We start from the raw sequence: 17,687 nt of genomic DNA on the forward strand, positions 1-17,687 counted from the left end.
TACATAACAGTCCTCGGGTGTACCTCAGGTGTGCTTGGCGGATCAGTTGGACCAACTGTCGTTCAAAGACTGTTCGATCCATGCATGTGTGCAAATGACTTCTAGTCGTTTGTCCACCTAATAGACGTTCAAACATACAGTCGTTTGATCAGTCGTTTATTTTTAGTCCATTGTTCTATCCAGTCCATTGTCCATTATCAAGGTGATTAAACGACATGTAAATTAGGATATCAGCCTTTGTTGTTAAGTGTGTGCAGGACGTTTGAACGACAATCAGGCGTAAAGTTGGATGTGTGTATGCACCTTAACTCTAATACCACCCTTAGAAAAAAAAAAAAAGTACAAGCCTCCATTACTGCTATCTTATCAAATCTCCATTCTGTCTCTCAATGAGACTCTTTGCTTAGTGAAATAATTCTGATTCAACCTTTTGGTGGAAGTAAAGGTGGCCATACATCAGGCGACTTGGTGGTCGATTGACCATCCAATTTGATTATTATAATCGAATTGGATGAAAATAGTTGCCGCCATGTGCCTGCCCGATCGTGCTTTCAACTACCGTGGGAAGCCTCAATAAGATCCCCAGGCTTCCCTCTATTAAAGGTAATCACTTATTTAAAATCTGAGCTTTGGCTCGTGTTTGCTTGAAGCCTGAAATAAAGGATAAAGAAGAGGAAACTCTGATGAAGGTTTTTGGTAAATGTTTCAAAGGGTGATGATTACTATATTGTATTGGAGCCATCTTAAGGCATATTCATCGTTGCTGGTAATCAATGATTTTTTATTTATTTTTTGGGTTGTTGTCTAACGCTCACTCTGTTGTTGTTACAGATTTTGATATGAACTTTTTCTGGCACTGGAGCAGATTTACAGACTTTGTGCAATGTGTGTTTGCATTCACTGCTGTTGTTGGATACATCACCTATCTGTCCCTGGACTCTGTGCTCTATGTAGAGACTCTTGGCTTTCTTGCAGTATTCACAGAAGCTATGCTCGGGGTTCCTCAGCTGTACCGAAATCATCAGAACAACTCAACAGAAGGAATGAGGTGAGCACTAATCCAACTGAATTGATGTAACATGCATTGTTTGCTGTTTTGTGACAGATTCCATGCACGCCCCATTCATCATTACAAAATGTACATGCAAGCTGAAGTGACATTTTACACGACATGCCCGAATTCTGCAGAACAATGTTGTACACATTGTACACACATGGCCTACTGCACGATATCTGCCAAACAGTCGTCTGAGTTGATCAATTGGATTTATCTGGCAAAATGTCCAATATCGGCCACTTGTCATTGTTTGGCTACATATTTTTTTACATGATTGTCATCTGATATAGCTAAATCTGTCATTCAAGAGGCGATTCAAACTACTTTTGTTGAGCATGTGTACATGTATTAAGGTGAGATATTTCACATGAAAAGCTTTGTGAATCAAGCCCATTATGTGTTTCTTTTATTATTTAACAGAGTAATTCCAAAAAGTCACTTTCCTACTCTATATATTTTGGATTGCACTTCCGTACATTTGTCTGTCCTTGTTTTGTTGATTGCATGGTTTCTATTTGGAGGATGTGACTTTTATGGTGGTTTCTCTACTGAATGCCTTAAAGGTCACCTGAAGTGAGTGGTATATGGAGGTTGACCAATTTATTTCCTTTTAAGCAATACCTGTTGCCTGGCTGCCCTGCTGATCCTCTGCCTCTAATACTTTTAGAAATAGACCCTGAACAAGTGAATGCAGATCAGGTGTTTCCAGGGCTGTGGAGTCGGTACAAAAATCATCCAACTCAGACTCCTCAATTTATGAAACAACCAACTCCAGGCGGTTTGCACCCCTTAGTCTAAATCTTACCAGGGCTGTGGCGTTAGTCCAAGAATCATCCGACTCCAACTCCTCAGTTTATTGAAACCTCCGACTCAAAGTACCCAAAATTGTTCAGACTTCGACTCCGACTCCACAGCACTGAATATTGTCAGATCTGACAAGATTAGCTGCATGCTTGTTTCTGGTGTGATTCAGACACTATTGCAGCCAAATAGATCAGCAGGGCTGCCAGGCAACTGTTACTGTTTTATAGGGAATTAAATACGGCAGCCTCCATATACTCCCTGCTTCATGTTCCCTTTAAGTTTACTGCTGAAAATCTCTTTAAAGAGAACCCGAGGTGGGTTTGAAGAATGTTATCTGCATACAGAGGCTGGATCTGCCTATACAGCCCAGCCTCTGTTGCTATCCCAAATCCCCCTAAGGTCCCCCTGCTCTCTGCAATCCCTCATAAATCACAGCCTCCCTGTGCAGGCTGTGTTTACATCTGTAGTGTCAGTCTCAGCTGCTCCCCCGCCTCCTGCATAGCTCCGGTCCCTGCCCCGTCCCTTCCCTCCAATCAGCAGGGAGGGAAGGGACGCAGGCGGGGACTGGAGTTCTGCAGGAGGCGGGAAGAGCAGCAGACTGACACTATAGAGATAAACACAGCCAGCTCTGACAAGCTGTTTGTCAGCAGCGTGGCTGTGATTTATGAGGGATTGCAGAGTGCAGGGGGACCTTAGGGGGTTTTGGGATAGCAACAGACGCTGGGCTGTATAGGCAGATCCAGCCTCTGTATGCAGATAACATTCTTCAAACCCACCTCGGGTTCTCTTTAAGAAAAGCAGTATTGGTGCATTGATAGCTTCACAATAGAAAACATATGCTAACTACCATTTGTAGGGGGTTGTGAGGTTACCACCAGATGCACATCAATGCCAATACATTCAACATTTGTAAAACACTTTTTCCTTTAGAACTCAAAGTGCATGAGAATATTATGTAGTTCTCCCAAGCATTAAATGTTTAAGGGAACATTTACGAATTGCAACAGATGAGGTTAGTGGGTCTGAACGTGATGGCAAGGGACCTACTATCAGTGCCATAGGGGTGTCGTGTATGTGCCTTTATCTCTGTAGATTGCTTTAAAGAGACTCTGAAGTCTCAAAAAATTCACGTTTTTATTTTAAAAATGTGTTTAACATCATAGCCCTACCTAAAACGCCACATCCCTGTGGCTGTAATCTCACTAAATCCCCCCCTAACTCCCCCCGCAAAATCCATGACTTTCTTGATCGTGGGTTTTGCTGCTGGAGGAGGCAGAGCTTTCAGCCGCAGCTCTGCCTCCTTACGCGTCAATCAGCCGCGTATCCCTGCCTCCTCCCTGCCCCTCTCGGTAAAGGAAGACTGAGGGGGGTGGGCGGAGGCTGCAATCCGGAGCTGATAGACGCGCTGAGAGGCAGAGCTGCAGCTGAAAGCTCTGCCTCTCACGGAAGCGCTACTCGAATTGCCCCCCGGGGAGTTTGGAGGGATTTAGTGAGATTACAGCCGCAGGGATGTGGCGTTTTAGGTAGGGCTATGATGTTAAACACATTTTTAAAATAAAAATATGAATTTTATGAGACTTCAGTCTCAAACCACCTTATGACAACCTGACTTATAAAAACGTCCTGCTAGAGCTTCTTAATGGCTCCAGGATGTTTTTATAAGTCAGACAGTGCTGCTGCTGCTGTGCACGTGCGCGCTCTTGCGGGTGCACGTGCGCGCTCTTGCGGGTGCACGTGCGCGCTCTTGCGGGTGCACGTGCGCGCTCTTGCGGGTGCACGTGCGCGCTCTTGCGGGTGCACGTGCGCGCTGGTGCACGTGCGCGCTCCTGTGGGTGCACGAGCAAAGTGTGAAAAAAATACACCTTTATTTCGAAATGATGTATTGTCACCATACTTTGTACTAGGGACATAATTAAAATCTTGTGATAACCAGGACAAATGGGCAGATAAAATGTGTGGGTTTTATGTACAGTAGCAGTGTTTATATTAAAACTATAGGAGATGAAATTGGAGAAATAGTGTATTTTTTTCATTTTTTCCTTGTATTTACCTTTAAAATGCACAGAAAATAAAGTAATTACTGAAAACAAATATCAACCCCAAAAAGCCCAATTGGTGGTGAAAAAACAAGATATAGATCATTTCATTGTGATTAGTAGTGATTAAGCTATTGGCAAATGAAAGGGATGAGCACTGAAAGGTGAAAATCGCTCTTGTCCGTTAAGGTAAAAACCTCCTTGGGGTGAAGTGGTTAAAGTGTTCAATTTTGCCAGAAGTTCTATTTTTAATGTTTACTTAGATGTATTCTTAATTTTTGTTCTTTCGATACAGAGTGCTTTAAAAGGTTTATCAGGTTTTTTTTAATAGTTGTTTCCACATAAACTGTCCCCCAGAAAGAAATGCAAAGCATCCATTGACACACAATTACATGCGGTAATTGCACTCTTTTTTTTTTTTTTTTTCCTGTCACTGATTGCTATACCTGTCCAAAGTTCATATAAAAGCTGGACATTAATGATTTTACTCCTTAAAGTGAACCTGTGTCAAAATCCTTTGACGTAAAAAAAACAACCTGTGAAGACATGGTACACCATGTTTCATTTGCAAATCGGCCTAATAAAAATCACAAATTAAAGTTGGATAAACAATTAGGGTGAACAATTGGGCCAGGGTTGCATACACCGAGGAAGGCGAATGCATGGAGCCACAGGCACTGTTAACTTTTCTACTGAGTAAGCCTGAGAATTTTTTAATTAAACATCTAGCAATTGATAAAGTTCTAAAGTATAAGTAAAAAAATAATATCAAACTTATTTTGAATACAACAAAAGTTTGCTTTCTTAAAACAGAAAGAATTTGCGATTAATTCAGGTTGGAGTGAACTTGAGATGTCTCCCAGTGCATCACTGCTGAATATATGCAAATTAATTATTTTGAGTACTTTTTTGTTTGTTGAGAAAACTCAGTAGAAAATTGAATTGAATGGGGGTCATAGACTCCCTGTTAACCCCATTAGATACTGAAATCAAGGTGAGGATGCCTCCATCCCTACTCTGTGCGATCTACAATTCTCATGCCATCTGTGAGGTTCTATGGACTCGACTGATGAGAACTGTCCCTACTATTGGACTATTTATCTGTTAGATGTTGTCCAGCGGGCTCTTCTCCAGATATCTTTGATGTTTAGGACCCATGTTGTGAGCTTTTCCAAAATCTAAGGGAGACTTTGATATGTGCTTGTATGGCCTGTTCTGGATTCAGCTGCTTGTTTATTGTAGGTATTTCTTTTCATAACCAATAAAAACTATTTTAATCAGAGATACTGAAAGCATAAAATAGAAAAACCATAGGTTGCAAATATGAAAACTGATATTTGATTTGTCCTTATCACTCATTTGTACATGTATTCAGTATACTAAGCTGATTTTTGTTTGACGTAGCTGTAAAAGCCTGTCCTTGAGCGTGCATGAATAAGCTGGGTGTGCAGGTTTATTCCTAGAGAGGAGATAGAGGAGCAAACCGCCTCATGTAGCAGCTTTTCGTTGTGATATTCAATAGTGGCCATTGTGGAATGATCTATGTCAGTGTTTCTCAAACCTGTCCTCGTGACTCCCCAACAGTGAATGTTTTGCTGGCAGCCTCACCAATGCACAGGTGGGGTAATAAGTGTCTCAGCTGAGTGGATTCCATGTAGCTTAGCCTTAGACACTAATGACCCCACCTGCAAATAGGTGTTTTGCCTCACAGGAAGGTTTTTTAAACCCTCTAACTTCGCTCACCACCGTAGTGGGTAAAATGAATTGCAGCAAAACATGAGAAAAGATTCAATAATATTTATTGAGCTACAATCCTGTTATAATAATTATCTAGGCTTGCAGAATCATAGTTTAATGGTTAGTAATTATTAGTAAGCATGCATCAACATTTCTTTACCAAGTGTTGCAGCAATATCACCCAAGGAAGAGGGGACTCCGTCAATCCTCCGTAGGGGAAAACACCTGGCGACACAATCCATCACGTCTGTTGGTCTCAGCAAAGTCCCGGAGTCCAGGCGTTTTCCCAACCCAATTATACTCCCTAAACCATAATACACGCAAGCGCATATTCAATGCCGTCGTAGGCGTGTGATCATAGTATACAAATCTATGATATCCGCTTTTGCGCAATACAACACAGCCGAGTATGGACACCTCGTGCTCACTGAATGGGAAAACAATGGCTTACTTAGTGAGCCTGCGTATCTCATGCACCATTGTCCCACGACTACCCGCTCAAACTGGCTGTAGCAGGATTCAGGAATGCATCAACATTCTTCACTCTTCACTGAACCCAAATAGCATCCAGGCCATATGGAATTGAACTCCGATAATACCCAGGTACTGAACTCCAGTAACCAGAAGCGAAGACATATGAGAGAACACTAAACATGCATACATACATACATACATACATACATACATACATACGACATTCATGTCACTTGTGTATTTCAATAGGTGAGGTTGTCTGCAAAACATGCACCATTGGAGAGTCACGAGGACAGGTTTGAGAAACCCTCATCTATGTCATGTAAATATTCTTCCCAAAACAAGGCCAGCGATGGGCTTTCAGGGGTTAACAATACTGCAATAGCTTTGTAGCTTTACCATAAAACATCAAAAACACAATCAAACTAGCCTGTGACATTCATATATTTGGGTGAAAATGTATTTTTTAAGTTATGAAAATATCAACTAGTAGTCAACTTGGGAGATAAAGTGAATTGAATAAGAGCCATAGAGCAATTACAAGTTTTAGAATTATTCTTGTGTAATCTAATTTTTCTGCTTTTGTTTTGAAAATATTAAGTGTGTATTTCCCTCCACTCTCCCCAAGCATCTTCCTATCATGAGTAAAGCCATATAATAATCACAAACATTGTAATAAATAAATGATCTGCAAAATAAATACTTGGAACACTTTTTGCCATTACCGTGAATTTGATACAAGTTTAGAATAAAACATAATAAGTATAATAACACAACAAAGCTTGTACCTTCATTATAGGCCGATGGGGAAAGTTTTCAGCATTAAATGCTTCAGCAACTCTAAAGATTGTCTATGGAGATATTTATGAGCCATGGGATTATTTCTTGTATGGAATACTTTGAATTGAAATGTGCAGTGTTAATGAAAAAATATGCTGCTTTCTGATATACGGAAAATGCAATCCTTAGAGGGAGTCTTCTTGTCTGAGTTGTTGATGGCGAATAAAGAAAACAAATTACTCTAAAAATACCTTGTTTCCTAAACTGTTCCATTTCTACATCCAGAAAGTGGGTGGTTGTAAACTGGCGCTTCCTAAACTCTAGTAATTTGTGTTCCACATTAATCATCTTGGCAGCAACTGAGAGCCACTTGCGCTTCATAAGTTTCATTTGTCTTTTTAGACAGATTTAAAGTTGACCTTAATGGCTTCAATCCACTAAGGGCTGTTCAGCGAGGGGGGAAAAAAGGTTGTTAAAATACCGTATTTGTTTTATTTTTTTCACAAATGCGGTAATTTACCGAATAAGCTTCACAGCGGGGTATCAAAGATCTGTTTTTGTGCTGTATGTGTGAGCCCAGGCATTTGTCTTCATTTAAAGAAGGCTAGAGGTATCTTGTCCCCAAGAGCTGTCACTCTTTGTGTCCCGTCTGTATGTAGGGTACAGCGTGCTTGCACGGGAGCCTGCTCTAGGGCTGCTGCACTATCAGCACAGATCTGACCGATTGCGGAGAGACACTACAGAAGCTTTATGGGTGCTGGCTGACAGCCTATGGGAGAATTTCTCCGGTGTGCAGCCAAAGAACACTGGGAGTAGGCAGAGAGGAGAGGGAGAGAGACACCATCCCTGCCAGTGAGAAGTGCACAGCTGTGTCACGTAAAAGTGTAAAGCAAAACACCTCCTGCATCCCTATAGTCAGACTAGCCCCAGAAGATTAGACATGATCTCCTAGGAGAGAACTTTGGAGAAAAAGTGAATTGGCCCAATGGCTCATCTATTCTATATTCTCTTCTCTGTATAAGAGCTAGTCTAATGCACCTCTAAAGGGATAGAGGGAAAACTTTTTGAATATGCTTTTCTCCTGCATCTTCGATTTGGCTACATGTGATGTCCCACCTGGCAGTTCATCGGCACCAATGGAGCGAGTAGCAGGACGGGGAGGCTCTTCCTATCGGCTCTGCTTTGTCTGTCAGTTTCACTGCATGTCTGATCGTATGTAGGGATGATCAATGAACCTTTTGTTTAAATTGATTGGTCCATATTTAAACTGCATACATTTGCATTAAAAAAAGTCATATTGGAACAATTTGCATCTAATAAGGATAATTGGCTATAGCTTACCTTCTCTGCAGGATCTTTTCGCTAGCAGGTGCAGAAAGAGAGCAACCAAAATTACCTCTGACCCCTCTCACCCTGCTCACTCCATCTTCCAGCGCATGCCTTCAGGAGTCCGATTCCGGTCGATCGCTACCAAAACCTCTAGACACAGGAACAGGTTTTTTTCCTCAGACGGTAGCCATACTTAATGCTGAACCACACTACCGCTGCTAGGACTTGAAAGTAATCAGCACAGAACTGAAAATGAACAATTCTCACATTGCTTACTGCCACTATACTCCCATACTGTCCTTGACTTGTAATATACATACTGTCTGTCTTTGTATTTTTTTTTTGTTTGTTTTTGGCGTTTGTTAAGCAACTGCCAAGACAAAATCCTTGTAAGTGCAAACTTAATTGGTGAAATGCATTGCTTCTGATCTCATTGATCATCCCTAATTGTAACTTACCGACAGGTTCCGACCTTAAATGCCGAACTATTTTAATTGTTTTACCAACTGCTGAAATATTTGTGACGCGACGTATACGGACATGCGTTGAGGTATTTACACTGCACAAGTCGGTAATTTACCTCACTGCTTGGTAATTTTACTTTTAAATGCAGTAACCGCTTTAGTGAAAAAAAAAAATTTATAACGTGGCTAATGCACATGTGTCCAATTTCTTTTTGAAATTGGACACATCATGTGAATGTTTTCACATGTATCTATATATTTTATTATTTTTAACATTTTTATCAATTTGTGTTTTGTATGCATGTTTTGTACATTAATTGGTGTCTCAGCAGTGCTGATTAACTACTTCTGTGGATTTCCACAAAACATGCACTGTAGCTGGTACTTGAGGACTAGGTTGAGAAATGCTGCTTTAAAGTGAACCTGAACTCTTGCACAGGACAGAAGGAAAACCTAGAGAAATGCACCCTGTATGTATTTAGAAAGTTTGCCCTGCCTAATTCCCCCTGCGACTAATCACACATTGTAATTTGATCCCTCAGCTGTGTCAGCTGACTGCCACAGCAGAGACCTTATTTGTAAACACAGGATATTAACAATGTTTCCTTCCATGAAAGCAGGAAGTAGACTAACTGCAGATATATTGCAGGATTTGTATCAGTTGTAACAAAGAAATATTTTTTTGTTTAACCACTAGCCACGTTTGTGGCAGTATATCCACGCCCTGCAGGAAGACTGTTCCTCGCCGCCTCTTACTTCGGTGCGCGTTCTCACCACCAATCATTAGAGGGGAGATCAATGAATGGGAATGCAGTTCCCATTCATGGATCTAAGTCCCCGTGTTGATGATCGCCGGCATCAATGAGATGCCGCGGACTTTGTAACAAAACTGAATTACACATGCACGCATTTCTTCCTGTGAGGACATCTTGTGGCCAAATAGTAAAATTACACCTACATACATATATTTCAATAAAAAGACCCTCACATAATTTTAAATTAACTTATAACCTCCAACACTCTCCCATAAACACCCAAATAAAAGTTTTTTGCATTAAAAAAATACATAAATAGTTATCTTAGGGACTGAAATGTTTTAATATGTATTCCAAGAGGGTATATTACTGTTATTTTTTTAAAATATGGGCTTGTAAACAGTGATGGATCCAAAACTGAAAAAATGCACCTTTGTTTCCAAATAAATTATTGGCCTTGTACATTGTAATAGGGACATAATTTAAACAGTGTAATAACCGGGACAAATGGGCAAATAAAATATGTTTTATTTATGTTTTAATTATGGTAGCGTGTATTATTTTAACACTATAATGGCCAAAAACTAAGAAATTATTATTTTTTCTTATTATTCCCGTTAAAAGGCATTTGATATAAAATAATTCTTAGCAAAGTGTACCACCCAAAGAAAGCCTAATTGGTGGCAAAAAAAAATATAGATATGATCATTTTGTTGTGATAAAGTATTGGCGAATGAAAGGGAGGAGCACTGAAAGGTGAAAATTGCTCTGGTCCATAAGGGGAAAAACCCCTCAGTGGTGAAATTGTTAAATTGGACCCAAACTCAGAACTTCCTCTAAAAGTAAAGCAACAGCATAATATCCTTTAAAGAAAAACATTCCTTTGTTACAGCTGATACAAATCCTGCAATACATCTGCAGCGTTTCTACTTCCTGCTTTCATGGAAGCTAACAAATTGTTCACATCCTGTGTTTACCAATTACCTCTTTGCTGTGGCAGTCAGCTGACACAGCTGAGGGATCAAATTACAGCTTGTACTTAGTCACAGATGAGGTGGAACTGGACAACCTAAACTCTATAAATACATAGAGGGAGCAATTCTATAGGTTTTCCTTCTGTCCTGTGCAAGAGTGCTGTTGCTTATCTTTTAGAGGAGAGAGTAAGTTCTGAGTTCAGGTCTGCTTTAAAGGACTACTCAAGTAAGAAGCATATAGAGGCTGCCATATTTATTTCCTTTTAAACAATGCCAGTTGCCTTGTAGTCCTGCTCATCTTTCATGCATTAATAGTGTCTGAATCACACACCTCAAACAAGCATGCGGTAAATGCAGTCATACTGAAGTCAAACATCTGATCTGCATGCTTGTTCAGGGTCTATGGCTGAAACTGTTCTAGGCAGATTATCAGCAGAACTGCCAAGCAATTTGCATTGTTTAAAAGGAAATAAATATGGCAGCCTCTCTATAGGTTCATACACACCTACCAACTATCTGTCTAACTATCTGCCAAACTTGTCTGTTAAGCCCCATTCACACGCTCAACAGCAGTCTTTTATGCAGCACAATTGTCAAATAGCTTTTGTTGTGAAACAAGTTGAAACAACTAAAGTATTTTGCGATTGTTCAAAAAGCTGATAAGACTGATAAGTCGATTCAACTGTTGGGTTGACTTCTTATCAGTCTTATCAGCTGTTTGAACAATAGCAAAATACTTTTTTTTTTTTTTTTTTTAGTTGTGTCAACTTGTTTCACAACAAAAGTTGTATGGGGCTTGATGCTGGGAATACACAGGTAGATTCTGAGCTGATAAGATGGCTAGATAGATAATTTCCGACATCTCCGATCACCATTCGATCGATTTGCCGATCGATTTGTCATTGAAGTGAATTGAAAAAGGATAAGAAAAACGAGTGGAGGAGAATCGAGCGGGTAAAACGATCTGGCGCAGAATCGAGTGCCCGAATCGACCCGTGTATTCCCAGCATAACAGACGAGTTTGGTAGATAGTTGGACAGATAATTGGTAGGTGTGTATGAACCTTATTCCTCTTACTTCAGTTGTCCTTTAGGCTACTTACACACAAGGACGTTGCGTTTAGGGGACGTTATAGGGCACATAATGTGCCCCTAATGCAACGCCTGGTGCTCTCTGATGTGGACGTCAGAGTGAGCCGCGTTGTGCAGCTCACTCTGGCGTCCGTGATGATGCGAGTAGATAAAATAGATCTGTACATGAGTCCTGTAAGAGAGAAAAATGAAGAAGAAAGAGGGACATAGGTACTGGGTTCCCAAAGAGGGACTGTCCCTCCAAAAGAGGGACAGTTGGGAGCTATGAAAGTAATCAAAGTAGGGCTGGAGGGAATGCACTTTAAGGCTGGTTTCACACCAGGCCGTTGCGTTTTAGTGGACGCTATGGTCACATAACGTGCCCCTAACGCAACGCCTGGTGCTCTCTGATTTGGACGTCAGAGTGAGCCGCGTTGTGCAGCTCACTCTGGCGTCCGTGATGCGTACCCTTGGCGCATGCAGCATCACGTGGTCCCGCCCGGCCAATCGCCGCACAGAGCGGCCGCTCCAGGAAGTAAACACTGCACGTCACTGAGAGCAGTGAATAATAATTAGCCATGTGCCTGTCCGCTCTCCACTCCTCCCCAACACTACTGAGCATGTGCAGACAGTCTAACGCGGCATAACGCACAGCATGCAGCACTCTCAACGGATGTTCTGCGTTACAATGTAACGCAACGTGGGCACTGTGAACAGCCCATTGATTTTTCATGACTGTGCGGTAGGCTGCGTTAGTGCGCCTGTAACGGCTTAATGTGAAAGCAGCCTAAATGTAATTTTGGCTGCTTCATATGAGGTAAGGGGTGCTCAATTTATCTCCTTCTTAATTATTTTAATTCTAATGAAAACTGAGACGGGACTTTGTAGATTCATTTAGAGACTTAACAATGTTTGGATACCTTTAGGGTTCACATTGATTTGTCATTCTTTTAATTACAACAAAGTTTAGCTATGCTAAAGTGGGACACCCAAAGAACAAACATTCTAACATACCTAAGGGGAATATTAATCCTTCATGCATCCTTCTTTCTTTCAAGTCACCTGCGCTTTGTCAGAAAGCATTAATTAGCCACGGTCAGTAAAGACAAAGACTCTGTGATGAATTGAGATTCACGTTCCCTTACTGAAATATATTTAGGTGCTTAAAATTGACCTTGAACTAGTTTGCTATGTTTGAACATCGGGTGAAATTTATAGTGGGCCTGATTTACTGAGGCATTACCAGTGCTCAACCAGGATCCCCCAGTGGGCAAATAAGCAATTCAGCAAACCTGGACTGGGTTTATTAATTTTTATTTCTGTTATATAAAGCTGCTCTGCTGGCATAATTGAGTTTGTTTTCGTGATTCAATATGTTTGAAATGATTTTACATGAACTAGCATGCCAAACTCTATAGGACAACTGTACTGAGAGGGATATGGAGGCTGCCATATTTATTTCCTTTTCAGCAATACTAGTTGCCTGGCAATTTTGCTGATCATCTGCCTCTAATACTTTCAGCCATAGACCCTGAAAAAGCATGCAGATCTAGGTTTGTGACATTCTTGTCAGACCTGACGAGATTGGCTACATGCTTGTTTCTGTACTGATCCAGACACTACTGCAGACAAATAGACCAGCAGGGCTGCCAGGCAACTGGTACTGCTTAAATCGAACACAATATGGCAGCCTCCATATACCTCTCGCTACAGTTTTACTTTAAAGGAAACTTGAAGTTAGAGGCATATGGTGTCTGCCATATTTATTTCCTTTTAAACAGTGCCAGTTGCCTGGTAATCCTGCTTGATCTCTTTGGCTGCAGTAGTGTCTGAATCGCACACCTGAAACAAGCATGTGGCTAATCACGATGTACTTGGGTCAGAGCACCTGATCTGTATACTTGTTTAGGGTCTATGGGTAAAATTATTTGAGGTAGAAGATCAGCAGTACAGTCAGGCATTTCCCATTGTTTTAATGAAGTAAATATGTCAGCCTCCATATTCTTCTCACTTCAGGTGTTTTTTAAAAATGTTAATACATACGGTAACTTTATTCATTTACAACATCTTTATAGTATGATGTGAAGCCCTTAAGGTGCGTCCAAACTCTTGACGTTACCCAGCCGTTTATTGCTACATATTGCCACGCATGTACTCAGGTGCTCCCTGAGCTTGTGTAACGATTTGTAGTGCCAAAACTTTAACCCTCCCTGGCGGTATCATTATTTCCAGATTTTAGGGTCTTTTTAAAAGGTTTCAGACCCTAAAATCAGGCCACCAGAACGCCTAAGCAGGAGCAGCAGCCCTTTCTCTCACTCACCTCTTTGGGCTCCGGCGCTGCAATTTTACCTCTGTCCTATGGGTGGCGCTGTAACTATTTGGTGAGATCGATGGTGATCTCACCAGAGTGATTCCCACCCTCCAAGGACAGGGAGTGTAGCTTAGTATTACCGCCAGGGAGGTTCAACAGCTGAACCCATTGCTCTCCTCCTTCTGCCATGTGTTGCTCCATCTTGGGCAGCATGTCATTCTTCCTCCCCCTTGTGGTATTGCTCGGGGATGTCTGTTGTCTGTATAGCCCCTCCACAAGCTGTCACCTTAGGGATAGAGTCCAGTTCCCTTTAGGCAACAACAGTTATGCATGTATTACACAAAGAGAATATGCCGCAAAATGGCCGGCACTACATAAATATCAGACCCCAATAGACACTAAAGACTTCGCACCACACTTGACTCAGTTGAAGTGTTCACCATCATTGCATGCGAACACAAGGAATCCAGCGCAGGAGATTACATTATTCCCCACCATCCACGCTGACCTGGAGGGGGTATAGTAATTAACGCCGCCGGGACTTGTGCAGCAGGATAAGCCATATATCGGCTGTATTCTTCGCCCAAGTCTCCCGGCGGCGATTTCTCTCATACACTATTGCATGGCCACTTTATTCATCCACAAGTGAAGATCAGGAACATTCAAAACATTCCATTCTAGTAAGCAGTGCAAAAAGATGACAGTTAGTTACCTGTGACCAGCACCCACTGATATCCTTTTGCACCACTTAGGGCTGGGTGACAAAGAATCTCTTGCTGTCAGCTGTAACACAACGGACAACTGATGCACAGTGCATGCTGAGAAATTTTCAAAGTTTCTCTATGGATCAGTTTACATCCATGCATTATAACTTAAAGGGAACCTGAACGGAGTACAATTATTTAAAATAAACATCTGATGTACCTGCAAATTAATATTACATACTTACCTCCCCATCAGTTCTTCTCAGAAACTCACCATTTTCTTCTAACACGATCCCTTCCAGTTCTGACAAGATTTTGTCACAACTGAAATATATCAGTTGCTGTCAGTTATATATCAGTTGCTGTCAGTAATAACTAAAAGGACAACTGATGAGCAAGGTTATGTCCATGTTTCCCTATGACTCCAGTTTAACAGTGTGCTGACCCGTAAGCTGTTACAGGGTCATTGCCATTTTGTAAAATGGAGGACTGAGAATTCCATCGGTCACAGTGGACAAACAGAATGCAGGAGAGGAGAAAGCAATTGAAAAGTAGACTGTGTGGGAGGTAAGTATAACATGTGTATGTTTATTTTGAAGTTTAATTTTCAGTTCAGGTTTGCATTAAAGCAAACATGTACTGAAAATTAAAAGTCAAAATAAACATACATGTCATACTTACCATAAAGACCCATAGGGAAAAATGGAAACTTGCAGGTGGATCTTGTGTTTATTTTAAATAATTTTACTCAGTTCAGCTTGCAGACCCCATACAAAAATGTGCAGCAACTAAAAAGGGAGCGCAGAACAACTAATCAGTTAAAATGTATCATTTGTTATCAGCTGCCAGTTTAAACCAAGCCTACAGGAATGGTATGTTTTGAATGTTTATTACTTGTGGATTAATAAAGTACCCTTGCAGTGATAGTGCTGGGACTTGCAACTTTCTAATCCTATAACGGTTGTTTATGTGTATGCCACTGAGCTGTGAATGTTCAAAGTTTAAATCTCGAAGAGTAAAAGTAATCACAGGGACAGTGCTATTTACTGTATATATAAAGTGTACACAATCCTGTTAAAAAGATGTACAAAAAATCACCATAATAAATAAATCATTTTACCACCTATAAAAAATAGACTGTTCCACGACCTGTATTTTGACCTGTAACCTGTGCAATTCAAATAAATAATGAAAGGCCAATATAAAGTGGTTTACACGTGAGAAGTGGAACGAAAATCATACATGATTCCAAACATTTTTTTTTTTTTACAAATAAATAACTTCAAAGTGGGGTGTGCGTAATTATTCAGCCCCCAAGTCAATACTTTGTAGAACCACCTTTTGCTGCAATCACAGCTGCCAGTCTGTTAGGGTATGTCTCCACCAGCTTTGCACATCTGAAATCCTTGCCCATTCTTCTTTGCAAAACCGCTCCAGCTCAGTCAGATTAGATGGACAGCGTTTGTGAACAGCAGTTTTGTGAACAGCGTTTGTGAACAGCAGTCCAAATGTTTGGAATCATGTATGATTTTCGCTCCACTTCTCATGTGTACACCACTTTGTATTGGTCTTTCACGTGGAATTCCAAAAAAATTGATTCATGTTTGTAGCAGTAATGAGACAAAATGTGGAAAACTTCAAGGGGGGCGAATACTTTTGCAAGCCACTGTGTATATATATTTATTATACACAGAGGGTGCTGCAGCACGCAACAGGAAACCAGTTACAGGGGCTCCTACTCTAACCAGGCAAAAATGCCAGTTTCCATCAGCGTTCTAGTAGGAACCATGCCAAAAGCCTAGGGGTCAGCTAAATGGGAGAAATGAAATTAAAAACACCTCACCTTCTACTAGCTACTAACTGAACTATGAGCACCGCTCATTTATATGCTTAACTGTGCTAGAGATGGGTGTGGTTATGCACGCTCACAGGGGAAAATAATATAAGCCGAGGGATGAGCAGCACAAACCGAATTTTATGCAAAGCATGCACGCAGCACTGGAGGTCCCCAGACTCCATAAGAAATATATAAATACAGAGGGTGCTGCAGCACACAACAGGAAAACAATGACAGGGGCTCCTACTCTAACCAGGCAAAAATGCTAGCATGTTTGCCTGGTTAGAGTAGGAGCACCTGTCACTGTTTTCCTGCTGTGTGCTGCAGCACCCTCTGTATTTATATATTTCTTATGGAGTCTGGGGACCTCCAGTGCTGCGTGCATGCTTAGCATAGTATTGCATAAAATTCGGGTTTGTGCTGCTCATTCCTGTGTGTGTGTATATATAGATATAGATATAGATATAGATATAGATATATATATATATATATATATATATATATATATAGATATAGATATAGATATAGATATAGATATATATATATATATATATATATATATATATATATATATATATATATATATATATATATATATACATACATACATACATACATACATACATACATACATACATACATACATACATACATACATACATACATATACACACGCACACACATATATATATATATATATATATATATATAGGTCCACAGACACCGGGCCGGGAAGAAGCACCGCCGCTACCGTTTCAACAACGGACCTCCGCCAAGACCCACCGGAGCGCCGGATCACCCGGAGCCAGCGGCGATGAATGCCATTATGAACCTCTCCTCCTCCACGTTAACACAGGATGAGGTATGTGTCTTAAATAAAGGCCTAGGCTTTTCTCCTAAAGCTACTATGGACACCTTTGTCCTTAAGCAAGATATGTACAGACTTTATAGACAAGTCAGACTTAAGGGCCCTTTTCCACCTGCAATCGCTAGCGTTCACGCTGAACGCTAGCGATTGCTGAATCGCAAAACCGGCGATTCCCCCGACGTTTGCGGCCGCGATTTTGCTATGCTATGCACTGCATAGCAAAATCGCGGCAATTATCGCTCCGCCGCGCGTTCGCGTTCCCCGCAAAAACGAATCGCGGTAGTGGAAATGACCTACCGCGATTCCCATGTTAAAAAGCAAACCGTAGCGATTGTAAAATCGCTAGCAGTTTGCGTTTTTGCGATTCAGCATCGCAAACGCCGCTAGTGGAAAAGGGCCCTAAGGCACATTTTTTTCTCCGCCCTGGGGTTACTAGATCAGCGCATTCAATGACTTTGAATTCCAGCAGGTTTAATTTATTTGCTAA

The 17,687-nt window shown here is 41.0% G+C and overlaps 1 protein-coding gene across 3 annotated transcripts in view; it reads left to right on the plus strand.

Moving 5' to 3' along the window:
• SLC66A2 (solute carrier family 66 member 2) overlaps positions 1 to 17,687 on the plus strand; it is a 157,189-nt gene that overhangs the window by 97,828 nt on the left and 41,674 nt on the right. For all 3 annotated transcript variants that reach the window (XM_068237032.1, XM_068237035.1, XM_068237033.1), the window contains one exon: positions 832 to 1,048. In XM_068237032.1, coding sequence (XP_068093133.1) covers positions 832 to 1,048 — 217 coding nt within the window. The remainder of the gene's footprint in view (positions 1 to 831; positions 1,049 to 17,687) is intronic.

This window comes from Hyperolius riggenbachi, chromosome 5, assembly GCF_040937935.1.
Source record: "Hyperolius riggenbachi isolate aHypRig1 chromosome 5, aHypRig1.pri, whole genome shotgun sequence".
NCBI lineage: Eukaryota > Metazoa > Chordata > Amphibia > Anura > Hyperoliidae > Hyperolius > Hyperolius riggenbachi.